The sequence below is a fragment of the Mustela lutreola genome, chromosome 4 (genome assembly GCF_030435805.1).
Source record: "Mustela lutreola isolate mMusLut2 chromosome 4, mMusLut2.pri, whole genome shotgun sequence".
NCBI lineage: Eukaryota > Metazoa > Chordata > Mammalia > Carnivora > Mustelidae > Mustela > Mustela lutreola.
Genome location: NC_081293.1, coordinates 111,730,686 through 111,749,605, shown reverse-complemented (window position 1 = coordinate 111,749,605; position 18,920 = coordinate 111,730,686). Strand labels below are relative to the sequence as shown.

At 44.1% G+C, this 18,920-nt stretch overlaps 1 protein-coding gene across 21 annotated transcripts in view; it reads right to left on the bottom strand.

Moving 5' to 3' along the window:
* The window catches only part of NRCAM (neuronal cell adhesion molecule), a 267,419-nt gene that overhangs the window by 36,183 nt on the left and 212,316 nt on the right, over window positions 1-18,920 (bottom strand). For 14 of the 21 annotated variants that reach the window (XM_059170771.1, XM_059170769.1, XM_059170782.1 and 11 more), the window contains 9 exons: window positions 18,136-18,320; window positions 16,603-16,734; window positions 10,114-10,257; window positions 7,562-7,673; window positions 5,880-6,046; window positions 5,640-5,787; window positions 3,525-3,649; window positions 3,046-3,075; window positions 1,388-1,489 (listed from right to left, as the gene is read on the bottom strand). In XM_059170771.1, the coding sequence (XP_059026754.1) occupies window positions 1,388-1,489; window positions 3,046-3,075; window positions 3,525-3,649; window positions 5,640-5,787; window positions 5,880-6,046; window positions 7,562-7,673; window positions 10,114-10,257; window positions 16,603-16,734; window positions 18,136-18,320 (1,145 nt within the window). The remainder of the gene's footprint in view (window positions 1-1,387; window positions 1,490-3,045; window positions 3,076-3,524; window positions 3,650-5,639; window positions 5,788-5,879; window positions 6,047-7,561; window positions 7,674-10,113; window positions 10,258-16,602; window positions 16,735-18,135; window positions 18,321-18,920) is intronic. The other 7 variants (XM_059170785.1, XM_059170780.1, XM_059170787.1 and 4 more) reach the window with 1 other exon arrangement.

Here is an 18,920-nt window from a genome sequence, read left to right as displayed (position 1 = left end):
AGCTTAAACTCCAGCCCTTGGTAGGTGCAGGAGCTTAGGAAGAGCATGGTCTCATGTGCACACTGAGCAGATTCTTCCGAAAGGTGCCGCAGAAGGAGCCTGCTGTGAGCACTCCTCGTGGAGGTTTCTCTTCTGAAGGGAGACCTGAGCAGTGTGTGTGTGTTCTACACATACATATGCATTTACAATGTGTACAGTGTTTTACATATGTACCCCCATAGAATGATATTATAGAAAACAGCATAATATATTATTATTAATTTTATTTTATTTGTGGCCTCAGCTCAAATATAAGCTCCATATGGGCAGAGAGTTTTGACTGTTTTGTTTTAGAACAACGCCTGCTACATAATAGGCATTCTATAAATATCTGTTGAATGAATGAATGAATGAGTAGAAATGCTTTGCAATCTAATGGTATCATTTTAGTATAGGTACAATGAGTCTCGACATGTCCTAACCAGCTAAATCTGGCTATTATATTGAATTGACTGGAAGATTCAGCACGAATGAATGAGGGTTCTGATCAAGGACTGAAAACGCAGTTGAGGAAAGAACACCTCTTAATAACAGAAGATGGAGAGGAGGTTTTTGTTGAATTTTCAGTGGAAGTATTCCGCTTTGCCTGTGGGTGCAGAAAACCAACACACATATCTCTTTGGAGTAATCTGAGGTCAGAAAGGAATGTAGCTTCCTTGCAGCACAGGAATGAGCTCATAATATATTACGGGCATGTGATACTCTCTCAAGTAGCTTTTTAGTTTTCAAACACCTAAGCACCTCGGGAGTCTAATTTTATGGAGCTCTTCCAGCATCCTTACAGTGGCCTCCCTCCCCCGACTCTGCTCCCTAGGCTAGCGTCCTGATGGCCAGGAGCGGAAACCGTGGAATGTGCCTCTTTTCACAGGGGTTGATGGGAGGAAAGAGGCCCACCCTGGAAGGTAACATACCTACTGTCCACATCCAGCCTCTGTGACTAATTGTGGGTCCGCAAAATCACTTTAGTCACCAAATCTCAGTTTCTTAACATACATGCTGGCAGAATGGTGCCAGTTCCTCCCGCATTAATGGGCAAAACAAACAGCTCACAATGAGTCATTCAACTATGGTGGAGATTTAAGGTGATTCTGACGGATCGCATACAGAAAATGCAAGTGTATTTGCTTAGTTAACATCTTTGGCAACTAAGTGGTGTCCTATCCCAGAGGCTGTAACTGGGAATAACTCAGGCTCCGAAGAGAAGACTGCGATAGATCAACGTTTTTGTTGTTAGTAATGAAACAGAATGCCAGAAAATCTCTCTGTAAGGACTTTCAATTGCATGTGATAAAGTGCTTCGGAAATGGTCCTGAAATTTATCAGTGACCAAGACAAGGCTATGACGTACTTGTGATAGGGCTGTTGTTGTCGTTGCCTGGCGTCCACGACAGCTGAACACTTTTGTCGAGTTGATCTGTCAATTCTAAATCAAAGGGAGGATTTGGGACATCTGTAGATGGAACACACATACCACAGTTAACCATCCATCCTTATGATACTTCCTAATGATACTCTTCACAGGGGTGGGGGGGGGTCGGGAGGGGAGCATCTTAAAGACACAGCACACTTTTAATGGGCAATGAGCATGCATCTGAAATGAAACGGGAGACACTGAGGTTGCTGGGGACACATGAGCACACCCAAGACAAAATATCAATGAGTTCTGCTTGTTCCTTTTTCAAATGAAACCAAATCCCTTGTGACCAAAACCAGTGAGGTGGGCACACATGGTTCACCAGCACCCTCAATGTGTCTTCTCATAGACATGAAGGAGCACAGACAGAAGAAATAATACTGAAGCTTTAATTCTAATAAATGAGAGACAGAGAATAGGAAATGCCAGAAGACCGATACAGGCAAATATAACATACTGCTCAAGAAGACTTCGTTCTTTCTGAAATGCGTGCATGCAATTACAGATTTTGGAGCTCCTGGAGAACACTTCTATTTTTGGGCGAATTCTAAGACTGAGTAGCCCTCAGCATGCACACCTCATGCAGATGATCAGTACAACAGTCGAAAGGGCACATGGGGACATGGCATGTTTATTCTCAGAGTACACTAGGGGACAGACACCTGTTGGGACAAAGGTGTCCCAGGAGCATGTCTGCCTCTTCTAATGGTACGTTTGAGATCCAGAGAGTTAACATTTCCCTCTGGACTCTTTTCTGACCTTGCTCTTGGGAGTGATTGTGGCTCTTAGGGAACTAGAGCCCATATGAAAATACGGGCACTTCTTCCCTATCAGTAAAGAAAGAGTGAATGTCTACCAAGGGACAGCTCTTCTATATCCTGACTAATGATGCCATGTAAAATCCAGCTGAGTTTTATGCCATAAAATTAATTTTAATTTTTGTACTTACAAGCTGAATAAAGATGAGGGTTCTTTAGTCAAAAAGAGTTCTGGAAATAATTTCTTATTTATTTTCCAGGCTCAGAAAAATCACACAACCTGGAAGTGCCTTCCTTTAGTGATTTATGTTTTTTTAATGCAATGAGTTGTTTATCTCTAATACAAAGGCCACATGTTCTAAACATCCATTGTTTTCCTATGTTAATTTATGGAAAATGGAATCCCCAAACGTTTATGTTTCCAAGACAACTTTTAATAGACTAAAATTAAAAACTACTCTGTGGAATGATCTTTGAGATTTTTTTTTTTTTTTAATTCTGGAAACCGTGGAGGACAGCTTTTGAAAAAGCACGATGCTATACAAGGAAATTATACCAAAGAGGACTTTTATCGATTGAAATGACTTTATAATAACACATGAAATATTTAGCAATGAGTGGTATTGCATTCAGTGAAACATTCCCGAGCTCTAATGAAGAAATGATTTATGGCAGTAAATGAGCAACAGAACCGAATGCTGGACAGAGCCCTCGTCCTTAAGGCAACACAATCAGTGATGTGGTAGAGAAAAGGGAAGAATTAAATTTTTTTTCTTTTTGCACATGTGAACATGTTTGACAGAAAACAGAGAAAGAAGACTCATATTAGTTTACCGTAAGTAGGAGCTGGAGTTGGAGTAGGAGCTAGAAAGGACATTAATATAAAGGATTTTAATCAAAATTAGTCATGGAAAGATATAAGATAGCACAAGAAGACAAAGACCGACTGTGATTAAGATTCTAAAACCAAGCTGTAAGCTTAGTTGTGGGACACGGCATTGATAAACATGCAGTAACAATGTGGTGGGGGTTGGGGGAATCCTTCAATCTTAAATCAAAGTACACTATTTCTCCCGATTTTCTTATAAAAAAAATCACTATTACGCACAGCCATCATTTTATTCCAGCGCTGCTATAATAGTATATTGACACTGAAATGACTGCCTCAAAGGCATCTCACAAAGAAGAAAAATGCAGGTATTTAACTCCCCTGCAGAACTGTGGAACTGTAACAAGCAAACATTTACTCTGGACGGTTTTCTTTCCGACCTAACACAAGGCAGCCAGGGGGCTGGGTGCGTTTGCATTCTTACCAACAACGCTCAGCACGGCACTGGCAGAAACGTTGTCGAGAGTTGTGTTGGCCACACACGTGTAGGTCCCACCATCGTTGTCCCATACATCAGCCACCACCAAGTGGTCTTTGTCCACAGTGAACCTGTCAAGAGAACAGGTTCAGAGCAGCTGAAACGGACACCCGACCACAGGTGACGGATGCTTGCTTTCCTGGCATGAAAGAAACTCTGTGAATTCGAAACAGAGAGAGAGAGGACAAACATTTGTGGCTCGTTAGAGCAGAAATCCAAAAAATACGTCTCACTTCGATCATGATGAAAGCTGGAAGACAATTAGAATGGACTAGAAGCTTGGGTTAGAAGGGATGTCAAGTCATTTCAAGCATGCCCTCGGAAGGTTACGCTCTTTCCTGAAGACCAGAGGGGCACCAGAGAGGGGGTTGGGGGAAGCTGTAGTCACCCTCACCAGTAGGCTTTCCTGTGGCTTCTGCTGCTACGAAACATCTGAACAGCACTCATCCAGCTCCATTTCTAACAAAGCGTTTATTTTAAAATAATTTATCACTGACTGTGGAAATTTTGTGTCATTTTGGCCGCATGCATAATCTCTCATGGGAGAAAGTGAATGCAAAGAATATTATCGACTTTATCACAAGCAACAGGATGAGTTAGGTCGGCAAGCACCACGGAGAGTTCTCTAGGGGGTCACTCGCCAGCATGAGAAATTACTCAGTAGGTCAAAAATCCATGTAAATAGGATTCGTGCATGATTTTAATGAGGATGCGTAAATCATTCACAGTCTTTGCAGGGTATTTCCAAGTTAAAGCTTTAGCCACCTTCACTCCATAGTCATTTCTTCCTATTTCCTTTTCATCGTCACCAGCTCTGATGCTACAAATAAAACTGGTCAGCTGGGGGGGGGGGGCGCCTGGGTGGCTCAGTCAGTTAAGCATCTACCTTCAGCTCAGGTCATGATCTCAGGGTCCACATTCTGCCCCCTGCTCAGCGGGGAGCCTGCTTCTTCTCCCCCCCTGCTGTTCCCTCTCCCTCTGCTTGTGCGCTCTCCTGTTCTCCCTCAAGTAAATAAATAAAATCTTAAAAAAAAAAAAGCCTGGCCAGTGGGAAGCATAGAATTAGATGGAAGTCCTCGGTATAGAGGAGAAGGTCACATAGTTGATTTTGCTTTGTTTTGTTTTGTTTTGTTTAGGGGTGGTTAAGCTACATGCACTGCTTAGGCACACTTGCAAGCAAACCACAGGGGCCATTTCCACCAGCACAGGGCATTCCTTCCACTAGGAGGCCATGCTGGTAGCCTCCGTGACCGTTAAGCTTCCTGTAGTCAGCTCCATACCTATTCCTTCAAACTGAGGCTTCACCCAGTCTTTTCTTCCATTCCAAGTTCAAGGACCGCAACATGTCTATGCTCTTTTAAATTTTTACCTGTTCCCCTGCCCCCTTTCCACTGGCTTCAAGTGATCAAAAGAAAATTCCCTATTTGAATGAAAACCAGTGTCCTTTAAAATACCGACAAGGACTTAGGTGCACTCTGCTGATTAAAGCGATCGCATTTCTGCTTATTTGTAGAATGGTAATGAAAACATCTGTCGAGACTTCACTGTACAAGGTAGAAAACAATGGAAGTCATCCAAGGCCTGAAAGGTTTTTTTTCCCATCCTGAATTACATAGGAGCCCAGCACACAAAGATAGACAAACATTCTCAGGGTCTGATTTCAATAACTCGATACCTTTTTAGGTCTGCACATTTTGGGAGAAAATGCACTTTTGTGGGGGGGGGGGAGACCAGATTTCACAAACTTTAAAAACACCACCAAAAAGTCACTCTACAATAAACCTTTAGTTCTGAGCAGCTCAAAGAGGCAGAGAGGAGAAAGGAAGGAAATGATCTTCAAGGGGAGCCTAGGTGGCTCAGTTGTTAAGCGTCTGCCTTTGGCTCAGGTCATATCCCAAGGTCCTGGGATCGAGCCCTGCATCAGGCTCCCTGCTCAGCGGGAAGCCTGCTTCTCCCTCTCCCACTGCCCCTGCTTGTGTTCCGTCTCTCATTGTCTCTCTCTTTCTGTGTCAAATAAATAAATAAAATCTTAAAAAAAAAAAAGTAATGGTCTTCAAATACCTTCCGTCATTGGGCAGCTCACCACTGTCCTTCAGCCACGTGATGGTGGGGATTAAGGTGTGATCGTGTTTCACCTTGCATTCGAAGGACACCGTGCCCCCTCTTTGCACAACTGCATATTCCGGCTGTTTAATGATCCTTGTTGCATCTGAAATTTAGCTATTGTTATCCGTTGCCAAAGTTGAGGAATTTGCTCAATGTCACGTCATACCTGAAAGAACTTCATCACCTCCACCTTACCTTTGATTTCTAAGTGAACTTCATTCTTTGCCATTCCTAATTTATTCCTTGCAACACATGTGTACGTTCCCGTACTGTCCTTTTGGGCCACAGGAATTTCCAAAGTGCCATTTTCATGCAAAACATAAATATCTTCACGAAGGGCACTACCTTTAGCTCCCTTGAACCTTCATTACAGAAATGATCACAATGGGAATAGGAAAAAAATCATAATTTGAAGTCAGACATAGATTGCCACATTGGAGATCAACACACGGTCATTTGTGTTATAGTATCAAGCTCAGAGACGTTAGAATCTGCAAAAGATCTCCCGGATTGGATGCCTGTAAGTCAGTGGGATCCATGGAAGGCAGGAGGTAAAACTGGGACATTTCATGAGAAATGGTGCTTGATGAAATAAGTCAATCAGAGAAAGAGAATTATCATATGATCTCTCTGATAGGAGGAATTTGAGAGGCAGGGTGGGGGGTCGTGGGGGATAGGGGGAGGATGAAACAAGATGGGACCAGGGAGGGAGACAAACCATAAGAGACTCTTAATCTCAGGAAGCAAACTAAGGGTTGCTGGGGGCTGGGGGTGGGGAGGTAGAGATAGGGTGGCTGGGTGATGGACATTGGGGAGGGTATGTGCTATGGTGAGTGCTGTGAAGTGTGTCAGCCTGATGATTCACAGACCTGTACCCCTGAAGCAAATAACACATTATAAGTTAATTAAAAAATTCTTTTAAAAAATTTTAAAAAAGGAAATGGTGCTTGAAGCATTAGGATGACAATATGAAAGACTTCACTTATAATTTTCTGTATTATATTCATATTTAATACATACATTATTACCCATTCTATCTCCACATGGGTGATAAAACAGGCAAAAAGATCTTTTCGGCCTTTTTCTTCCCCTTGGGACATATTCTTAGTCCCTCTGCAGGCCACAGTTCTAAAGCCAACTCGATACGAAGATGTTTGATTTGAATTCTAAAGAGATTTTTGATTCATATGAATCGGAAAATATTCAGGGGAGAAAACCAACCACGCATGTACGTCAAGTATGCGTCCGCTCAGCTTCCTGGTTACTGTCCGATAGAAGGTGGGGATGGATAAAACCGTCCGGCAAAGTCGACCTAAAGGGGAACCTCGCGACCTCACTAGGACACCAGCTGCCCAACCACCACGCTTCTCCTCTCTGCCCCTGAAGTGGAGACCTGGGGAGACTGTCCTTAATCCCACACCTGGTTTGGTGCTCACATGAGCCCGGCTCCAGGTCTGGTCCCTGATGGACCACCAGGAACTGAATGTTCTAATTTTCTTTCGCTCCTTCCTTCCGAGCTGCTGCCCGTCCTCGCCTTGTGCCTCCCAGCTCAGGCTAAACTAAGCAAGCACCTCAGTCCCAAGCGGGGATGGTTTGATGGGAGGACTGAAAAGACATGAGCGAGCTTGGCCGGATCCCTTAAATTTTCAAAAAACATACTTTTTCCCATGCCGCCCGCCCCCCGCCGCCCTGCACCGTGCCTGACAAGGCGTGCGGCTGCATACCTTGTAGGTGGAGAACTATTCAGCACCGAGCGAGGAGTGAATACATCTCTATGAGTGAATTTAATCATAATAGTACGATGGAAACTGCTCTGTTGGAGAAATTGAAGGCTTTAGCAAATGTAAGTATTAAAGACAAACAGAGCTGTGGCTTACCACTCAACGGTCGGCAGAGGGGACCCAAAGAAGGCACAGTCTAGTAAAGCAGGCCTGTCTGTGATGACCTGATAGAGTGTATTTGCAGATGTAAGGATTCGTGGTGGCTCAGCTAAAAAAGTTGAAAAACGTGAAGTAAATGTTAAAATAAAACCAACATTTAGGCCCACCCTGTATTTTACTACATTCGAAGGCCATTCAAGTTTACATTCCGCATAACGCATAGGTCTCTCCCCCATGTTCTCTGTCAGGTATGACACCACCAGCCAACAGGCTGGAGAAATTCAAGTTTTCTCCTTCTGTCTCATACCCCACATCTCATTTTGCTCAGGCATGCGGTTTTAGTGATTTATTTATCTAGATGTCCTACTACCCTGTGAGTCCCTTGCAGGCAGGGAAGGGGACTTTTATTATTTTCTTCCCAGAAACTAACTAGGTCAGGGTCTGGCACAAACATAATGGCCGAGTACGTCTTTGTTAAGTGACGGGCCCATCCTCATCCTGGGGTTATGAGGGGGGTGGGGGGTAAGAGTGGTGACAAGCACACAGCTGGCAGAAAACAGTAGTGTGCGGACACCCGAAACACAGAACCAGAAATCAGAACTGCCTCCCCAAACCCTAGCAACACGGGAAGTGTGCTCAGCTAGGCGTGGGAGTCACTGACCTCCATTTTGAGCATGAAGGAAACATGCCAAGGACTGGTTGGCTTCCCGACTATGATTTCATTTGAAAGGGAGTCTGCTACACGTAAAGAGTTGGCATTTAATTCCCCGGCACCACGAAAACAAGTCTCACATACGATTTTAATACATTTGATGTTTTGGTGGTTTTGTCCAGTATGAGAAATGGAATGTTGACATAAACGAACCATTTCACACAGAGGACCTGAATAAACATTTCTCCAAAGACCTATAGATGGCCAAGAGACACAAGGAAGGGTCTGCATCATTCATCATCAGGGAAATGCAAATCAAAACTACAACGAGATATCGCCTCACGCCTCTGAGAATGGGCAAAATCAAGAAGACAAGAAACAACAGGTGTTGGCGAGGACGTAGAGGAAAAGGAACCCTCGTGCCCTGATGGTGGAGATGTAAACTGGTGCAGCCACGGTGGAAAACAGCATGGAGTTTCCTCAAAAAATTAAAAATGGAAATGTCATCTGACCCAATAATTCCACTATGGGGTATTTACCCACGGAAACAAAAACACTAACTCAAAGAGACAGATACAACCCTGTGTTCACTGCAGCATTTTTTATAATCACCAGGACAAGGAAGTAACCTCAGTGTCCATAGATAGACAAATGAATAAGGAAGGTGTGTGTGTGTGTGTGTGTGTGTGTGTATGAGAGAGAGAGAGATACTACACAGCCTTAAAAAGGATGAGACTGCTCCATTTCAGGTAACCCGGATGAACTGGATAGTATTATGATAAGTGAAATTGGTCAGACGGAGAAAGACAAAACCCATGTGATTCCACTCATATCCCGTAAGTGGAATCTAAAAAATAAATAAATAAATAAACAAACAAAAAGCAGGATCGGAACTCTAAATAATGATGGTTGCCAGAGGAGACCGGGTTCAGGAGTTGGGCAAATGGTTGACAGGGAGTGAGAAAGACAGACCTCCGGTTATGGAATGGCTAAGTCCCGGGAATAGAGCAGGGTACCAGGAACACAGTCAAGGACACTGGAGTCGTGTCCTATCAGGACAGCCAGCAGTTACACGTGTGGTGAAAACAAGTGTCACGTGTGCACTTGTCAGATCACTAAGCTGTACACCTGAAACTAGCATAACATTGTGTGTCAACGACACTCAAAAAACCAAAACAAAAAACCAAACGTTTCAGAAGATGCTTGAGTCTACCATAGTATTCTAAATGTATTATTAAGAATTAATAAATAGAGGCGCCTGGGTGGCTCAGTCTGTCAAGCATCTGCCTTCAGCTCAGGTCATGGTCCCAGGGTCCTGGGATCAAGTCCCGCATTAGGCTCCCTGCTAGGCGGGGAGCCTGCTTCTCCCTCTCCCACTCCCCCTGCTTGTGTTCCCTCTCTTGCTGCATCTCTCTCTGTCAAATAAGTAAATAAAATATTTTTTAAAAAAGAATTAATAAATAAATTTACATATGTGACAAGGATAAAGGCCAAACATCATGACTAATGATTTATTTTCTAAAACTCAGAATGACATTGTTGAACTTACCAGTTTTTCAGGATGGAATAGCAGAAACATTCAGTTACTAATAGCAGATTAATGTTACTTTCCTTTTGAGGGCTTAACAATTAGCCTAACCCTATGTGGACCGAGCAGTCTATTTGATTACATCTACAGTGAACAATTGGCCACTATGAAAGTTGCATTCCGAAAGAGCAGGAAGGCCAGAGTACCATACCCTTTAGGGTAAGGTCTGTGTCTTACCCATCTTCTTACACCCCATGCGGCATCCAGGCCTCTGTGCGTCGCACACAGTAGAGGCTTGCTACGTTTTTGCTGAGAACAGCAGCAGTCACTAACCGAACCTGCCATATCTTTAATAAAGGGAGAGCTTACCCAGCACATTTACAAATGCATTCGCCAGTAAATATCCATATTCATTAGAGGCGTTGCACTGGTACACGGCACTTGATCTTTCTTGAACATTTGAAAAGATAATGGTATCGCCGTCTATGTTTCTGCTGGGGTCATCAGGAGCAACTGTTTGGGTGCAAAAATATAAGGCATCTGTTTATTCTTCTCTGTGTGAGGTCTACACGCTAGTAAGTAGAACAGAAATACATGCCGATTGAGGTATATGTACTAAGAAGGAGGAGACTGAGAACCGAGGCAGAAATCCCTGTTTTCCCTCCTCTGACTTTGGTTATCACTTCTCAGCACATTATGCTCGATATTCATTCAGTCCTAAGTGGACTGATTCTGTAAAACTGAGTATTATTTCGAGAGGTCCAGGGGAAAAAGCACAAGTTAGGTGAAAACAGAAGTACACATTTGGGTAAGTGTTGCCTGTTCACAATGAAACCGTGGTTCTTCACGAGGAGGGGAGTTAATTCTCAAGAGGAGACAGCAAACGCTAGTCCAAAATAGAGAAACCCTTTAGCCCAACTGAACCTGTGTCCTTAATGAGCTTCTTTTTGAAATAAACAGATAAATAAATACAGATAAATAAGTACATAAAGACATCTAGGGGGCCAATCATCAAATGTTTAACTATTCATTTTTCTGTATCAGAAATTCTTGAGGCTGAGGCAGAAACAAATCACATGAAATTATGTATTTTTCCGCTAAATCGCTCAAGTACATTAAAAAAAAAAAAAAAAAAAAAAAGGTCAGGACCAGGACTGATCCTTACCAAAGTGGAAAGGAACAGGGTGAGCAACGTGTGAGAATTTAGTCCAGGTCACGCCCGGTGGCGTGGAAGTGCTGAGTTCCTGGAAATGAATTCCCGTCTGTGAGTGCTAAACCACAGGCTGTGACCTCACCTTGCTTTAAAAGCACACTCAGAGGGCCGAGAGAGGTATCTGCCTCAGCACGAGGCTCAAAATCAACACGCCGTAATCGCACCCTTTCCCTCAAATCTCCGCTTGCAACTTGACCCACTTAAGAAGGCTTTGCTTCCATTCCAAACATCGTACTTGTCTCTTTGATGCCAGGAAAGGAAGGTACATCTAAGACATAGTTATCACTGCATGGAGATGCCTTTATCCCTTGCAAATCTCAAATATTTGGTTCTTCTGTGGCTAATTAACTCCCTTGAAGACCTAACGGTAAACCAAACTATAGTTATTCAGCCTTGTCTTAGTAGTCCCGTTTTCTTGGGTTGCTGGAACAAGGAACAGAGTTAGTGCTTAAAACCGCACTAATTTACTGTCCGACAGTTCTGTATGTGGCTGTCCCACGCTCCAATCGAATCAATAGCTAATTTCTAACATCGCCTTAGACACTCCAGTTAGTTCGTCTAGTGGTAGGGGAATGCCCGGATCCTTTGGCTCGGCTTCTTAGCTCATCTCTGCTGTCTGGGACTCGAAATGTTTCAGAATGCCTCCAACCAGAAAACAAATACAAGTTCTGATTCCTTTAACAGGGTAAAGATTCCATCCGTGCATGACAGCGGAGGACAGAGATGTCTCATTGGCCTGGGAAGTGAACCACAGCTGCGGCAGATGGCCAGGTACCCCAAGAGTATGGTATACTGGGGAGCCACCCACATTCCTTGTCCCAGACCCCAAGTCTAGTATCCCTGGGCCTGTCTGACTCACCCACTCTCAGTGATGTCCATCCAAGCAAGGCTGATGGAAAAGAGCAGGGTTTCCAGAATCTCTATTCTCTGTCAGTTACTCTCAGCAGTTTGGGACCCAGCACTTGGGCCATCGTTGCTGGGTCGCTTTGAAGGACTCTCGGTGCCCAGAATTCTGACTGCACCTCCGCAGACACGCGAACAGTGGAGGAAGAGAGGGCAACACCTGGGCAGAGCGCGAGCCTGAGTCTCTGGGGGTGTGAGGACAGCTCCGCACATTCCGTGAGTACATGGAGCTCTTAGAAGTCACACCCCACGTGCGGTGTAATGGGTAGAGAGCTCTGGGTTTGTACGATGAGAAAGTTCTGGGGATCTACTCAACTGCAGTGTGAATATACTTACACTGCTGAACTATACACTCAAAAATGAGCAACATGGTATATTTTGTGTTACGTGTTTTTATATTTAACTACAATAAAAATACATCACCATGAACTTCAAGACCAGCTCTACGAATGAGGCCAGTAGGACAATTTCCCTCAGTGGGAGTCATGAATCACAACATACACCATCCTAAGGAGCTTTTAGGTAGCCCACCCTTGCATTTTTCTTTGCCATCAACTCTTTTTAATGTTATTCGTTACCGAAAGGGCATCAGACTGTGTCTGTCTTATTGCTGCTTAATGGAGAAATCTTCAAATATTTATTTCTTGGCAAGGTGTTTAGGAAAAAAATAAACTCTTTAGGTAAGAATAGTGAATAAGCTAATATTTCTCCATGGGGGCTGGGGCTACATTTTCCTTAAGCGCTTTCACTAAAGAAAAACAAACAAACCCAAGCACCCACAGTGACATACGGCAGCTCAGCCGGGTGTGGACAAAGACGAAAATTACTAGTGCAGAGCTATTGGAAGTCCCTCAATTCTGTGTGCTGGCTGCTGGGTGGGAGTGACTGGCCAGCAACCCAGCCCCAGGTATCCAAAGGAATAATGATTGCTTCTGGGAATAGCAACTCCGTTTGCTGTAAATGAACAACAGAGAAAGAAACCTGAGAATGGAATCATCACATCCAATTTAAAGCTCCAAAGGTAAGGTTCAGAACTGGGGCAAGAGCCTTCCAGCAAGACATTCTTCTATTCTAACTGTCCTGACACACCTGGCCAGACCTGGAAGTGCTTCCAACATTCAGATAATGAGAGTAATAAAGAGTGCCACTTAGGTTGTATAGAGCACGATGCATTTAAAAAATAATTTTATATTTATCACATCATTTTATTTCCAAAGAACTTTGTGCAATGGATTTGGGGGTCGGGGTGCAATGGAGTAACTAGAAAGTGTTGCTGTGCGGAGAAGAGAAGCCAGAGACCAGAGCACACAGTGGTACAACATGAGAAGAACGCTCAGATTTTCTGAGACAGTCCATTTTATAAACATCTCCTTGAAATCTGGACGTTTGGCCATGATGTAGAACACATCTCTGGGTGCAGAGATGAATCTCCTTTGTCTACTTATTCTATCCCTCATAAGGGGATGCCCATGGAGCCCTCTGCTTTGGAGAAAAGGCAGAAGGGAGATACCTTGGTGGAATCAGGAATGTTCTGGACTGTGCCGCCATCCTCCTGGCTGCAGAAAAGTGGCTGTTCCTGACCCTCACCCTCAGTAGCTGCCTTTCAAGGTTTCTGCAGATTCTTAGGAAAAGGTGTGGTGTCCATGAAGCTGGTGCTCCCAGCTAACTTCTGGGGCCTACACAAGGCCCCCCGGAAGGTTAGGAACCCTTGCCATGCCAATTCCATCCACCACATCCTGCGGCGACTGTGCTGTCCCTCGCCTAGCCTGCCTCTCTGCCTCCCCCAGCCCCAGTGCTCCATCACCGCTGGAGGCATCTGTGGAGTCCACGGCTCAACAAGCCACAGAAGAGAAATAAGCCCATCTCCCGTGCCTAGAGTGGTCCCCAAACCTCAAAGGCAATTCGATTTCAAGGTCTCCAGATTCACAGGCTAATTATCAAATAGGATGGAAAGGGGAGAGGTGCAAAGCTCTTCAAACTGCTACTGATTTTTTGACCGTTTTCTTCCACATTTCCTCCTTAGGTTGGAGCGGGGGAGGTCAGTATGAGGTGGGGGGAGGGAGGCTTCACTTTGAACTTAGCTAATCAAGGCTCAGCAGAGTCTGTAGATAGATCAGCTGCTGGGGGTAGGGGTGGGGCACAGGGCCCACTCCTAGAGTCTGTAGCCCAGGGTCTGCAGAACACTGTGCAGAGAGCCCTGACGGTCCCCACCAGCTGCCAAAGCCCATCACCTGTGAGCAAAGAGATCCCCCCACACGAACACATGAACTCTGAGCAGGCCACCAGATGCAGAGGAAGCCACCACTCGCAGATGCTGCACATCACCTTGGTGTATGAACGAATTTGGAACCCGGTTTGGGAGATTTTGTTCTAACTTTCTGCTCAGGACCTAATCAGATGATTTGGGGTTACGGTGGAAGGGCCTAACTTGTATCCCAGGACCACCGTCCTGCACACCACCTCTCCCAGGCAGGCTGTTCCCAGCTGGTTCTGCCCCCAGATATTTTATTTAAAGGGGAGTGTCCATGAGTGCACTTCAGAGCCCTTCACAGAGCTGGAGCAACAAGGCTCCCTGGGAGGCACCGCCCATGCCTGGTTTGGTTGGATCACAAGCTGAGCAGATCAAAACGGGAGATCAGCTCATTATCTCATCTCCGAGTCTACTTGTGTCGCTGACCCAACTTGGTCTCAATTTCCCCTACTTCGGACTGGACCAAGTTCTGGCCATGGAGCCCCAGCGGTTTATCTTTTTCAACCTTCCCTGGCTCCCGGGTTTTCTCCACTGGGGGATGAGATGGGCGGCCCCTCCCACTTGTCAGTCCCATGGAGGCCAGATCTCAGGTGCCAGGTTAACCCTCCCTAAAGGGCGCAGACCCTTTCCTGCCATTCTGAATGCGTTCCTGGGAAAATCAGACAGTGCACCATAAAACTTCTTTAGGTCTGGGCTGTATCCTCTTTTCTCTGTTTCCACTCATGGCAACAGCTTCCCAATGCACAACCACTGGGTACTCTCTGCACTTCTTCCTGATCTCAATCATGGTTAAAATTGGGAGCAGAATTACCCAAGCTCCAATTGCTGGCCTCTTTGCAATCTGTATTCTCCCAGGAATGTAATTTCCTTTTACAGTAGACACAGGCTGCCTGTTTTAGATGACTATTGTACAGTGTGACACAAACAAACTCCTAATAAAATTCATAGAACAGGGAGCTCTTCCTTGGTCTAGACCTGCCATTGCGAGACCCAGATGGTGAGACACAGGGACCGAGCCACTGAAATCTGCCAGCACTTCTCAGATCCATTTTAGGGTGAAGACTATTTCAGATAAGTCGGATTAAAGGAGCTTTCAGTTATGTAGAATTAGAATCCATTTTTGATTCTGGCTTGGGGGCAACGAGGAGCAAAGCTGCTCTACTTTGCCAACCTGAAGTCTGTCTATATGGTGAGTCAAGAATCCCTTTGCTAATTATTATGTTACCAGCTGGAGGGTGAGCCCGAGTCTAGGTTTTAAACAAAAGCCAATTTTCTCTCTCTGGGTTTAAGAGAAGGTGTGAACTCCAAGAAGGAGAAAATGGGCAGAGTCTCCTGCAGGCAGCAGCAGGTGGGGGGTGAGGTGGGGGAAAGAGAGCTGGTGGGTTCTCTTTCTTAGGAATCTGAAAGCAGGGAGGGGCACTATCTGGTTTTAAGTTTGTTTTGCTTTGCCATAATCCTTAAGCCTTCCACTGTCCTCAAGCCTTAAACAGGTTTTGTAAAGCTGGGCTTTGCTGTGATTTAGAAGATTAATGGACGGGCCTGTGGCCACACCTCGGGGGCTGTTCTGGGCAGCGTGGTGGCAGGCTGGAGAAGCTGGCTGGGAGAGAGAGAGCCGTGAGTGGTCCAGAGAAGGCGGCCGAAGAGGTGGCCCACAGCAGCTGGGCCTGGGTCAGTACTGCTCAAGGTGAGCTTGGCGTACCTGGGGAGGGAAAACTAATCAAAGACCAAGGGTCCTGCAATACAATCATGGTCAGAGGCTACCTTCTTCTGTGGATATTAAATGGGATGGTGAGGGCAGCAGGGTGGCTCAGTTAGTTAAGCATCTGCCTTTGGCTCAGGTCATGATCCCAGGGTCCTCCGATAGAGCCCTGCATCGGGCTTTCTGCTTAGTGGGGAGCCTGCTTCTCCCTCTCCCTCTGCCTGCCATTCTGCCTACTTGTGCTTTCTATTTCTCTGTCAAATAAATAAATAAAATCTTAAAAAAAAAAAAAAGGGATGGTGACCTCTGAAGACCAGAGAGCTTGGGGACATCTGGACTGTGCTTAGGAATGAAAACTCTTTAAATGACCACAGCCGTGTCTCTTATTCCCGTCACAGCCACTGGCTCTATACCTAGCCTCCCCAACATGTCTCCTCCGACTCCTGTGACATTTCCACAAAACACTTGACATTTGGAACGGAGAAGATCTGAACTCTCCAGGAATGTTTCTTTCTGACCCTGTCATTTTTCCTAGGATCCATGTAAAAAGACCGGAAATATCACCAAGTCCTAGTCAACACACACCATCACATTTAAGGACACAAACTATTCTATCATCAGGAATATTGAGAGGTAATAAAATAAACATTCGAAGGTAATTCGGTGCCTCTTTTTAGCTCACACATGGCTTCCTTCCTCACCACCAGTGATTTTATTCCATTTGTTCCCTGTTGAGACGCAGCTATGCTTGGAAAATAGGTTGCAACCACAGAGCCTGTCAAGACAACTTACTTTCTATTGGGACTCCATTCGATAACCAGCTAATTCTGGGCTTGGGGTTGCCATTAGCTCTACAGATCAGCCTCCCGTCCTCTCCTGGGGACAGCACAAGGTTTTGAGGTGCCATGATCCAGTACGGAGCCGCTTTATGAAAGAAAGGAAGAGAAAAACCCCCACAAACATTTGAATCATACAAGCATTCTAGCAAATTTAGTATACTGAACTGTTTTAATATCAAAATAAATATTTAGCAAAACATGTGTTAGCCTCATTTTTAAAAAAGTAAATAGTATTGTAAGTGATGCCTCAAAGAACACTTCAGACTTTCAAAAGACTGTTTCTAGAGCCTTTTGATATAAAGACCATCTCATTTTACATTAAATTAATTAGACGTTAAAAAGGTAACAGATTTGACTAAGGTTATAGAGCGACTTACAGTACACATAGGCTAAGGAACATGAATTTAAATTCTGAGCCCTGTAGAATACACATAATTATAAAACTGGGAAGGAAGTTAAGAAACTTCGCATTTTTGAGAAGTTGTGGAGTCAGTATGGAGAATTCCCATGAGGCCCTCAGCCAGCTCTCTCCAATGTTCCCTTACATAACCATGGTACAGTTATCAACACAAGAAATTAACAGTGGTACAATATGATTAGCTAAACTACATCTTTTTCTACCCATGCCTTCTTTCTGTCCCAGGACCATCTCCTGGCTACCACATTGTCTTTACTTGTCTTGTCTCCTTACTTGTTTCCTCCAATCTGACAGTTTCTTGGTCTTTCCTATCTTTCATGACCTTGACACTTTTAAAGAGTACTTATCTGTTATTTCATAGACTGTCGTTCAACTTGGGTTTGTCTGGTGTCTTCTCATGATTACACTGAGGTTTTGGGTGATGGATCCCTCTTACTGCATCATGCTGGGGGATACACGATACCAACATGACTTACGACTGCTTATGCTAACCTTGAACATATGGTAAGGTGATATCCGCCAGGTTTCTCTGTAAAGTTGCTATTTACCTGCTTTCCATAGTCTATTCCCTAGAAGTGAGTCACCCAGTCCAGCCCACACCCAAGGGTAAGGAAATTCAGCTCCCTCTCCTTCCCAGAGAAAAGGTGAAGACTTTGTGAAAATATGTTAAACCTGCTTCCATAATTAATTTTGGGGGCTGTGTATGTGTGTATGAGAAGTACTTTGAGGCTAAGTGGATCCTCTGTTTCTCCTTAAACCTTCATCTATCTTTCCTCACTGGCTCTTGCCTGCAGGAGTTATAACTGTGGGATGCTCATGGTGATTTCCAGTTTCCCTCCTTTTTCTTACAATTATTCATTGGAATTCTATGAGGAAGGTTTGAGGGAGAGAATTTTTGACCTGATTTAGATGCGTTCTAAAGAGCAATGAGAAAAGATCCAAGGGGTCAGGACTGTTGATACAAATTTACATTTGTTATTAATTGAAGTTTAAATCAAAGGCATATTTAATTGAAGATTTACAACTTCTCGTGAGAGCAAGAGCCATGCATTTGAAACAACTGTATACCTTTAACTGTGACAGAAATGGTATGATAGATAGCTCCCAGTGGGTTTTTGGCTATACACTGGTAATTTCCAGAGTCAGCTTCTGAAACCTGAATGATTTGCAGAGTTTTCTTGAAGTTCTTATAAAATGTCCGGTTGATGGGCAGGGTTCCATCTTCTTTTATCCAGTAAATAATTGGGGTAGGCCTGATAAGATAAATAAATGATATTATTAAAAAAAGAAGTTCACCTTGCTGCTTTTGAGGGTGAATCTTCTGCAAGTTGGTAACAACTTCTTTGTCTAAAGATCCTGAGGAACAGAAAGACATTGTAACTAGCCTCACACTTTTATAAATAATGCTCAGATCCCTGTATTGAAGTCTGTCAGCCAGCACCATCACAAAGGCAGTGCCATGTTAATACATGGCACACCGTGACCTTGGACTTCCCTGACACAATGAGCAGGCTAGCCTAGGTGACTTTGCTAAAGGGACCTCATTATTGTCTTCAAAGTTCTGATCAGTGAGGCACACCTAGAAAATTTTACATAAACGAATATGTCAATCAAAAGGCTTACTATGAAATTAATGATATTGAGTTTATCTTTTAAATCAGCTAGAATTAAAAATGCAGAGAAAATGCTGATATACGAATTTGTGCCCATGAACTTTTGCACACATTTCCCTAACAAATGGAAGAATTTTGATCTAGTGACTTTAGAAGATATTCATGAGAGTAAAATAAAACTTCACTGGACACAAATATTTACTAAGCACTGAATTCTGGACCAAGCATTGAGTTGTATGT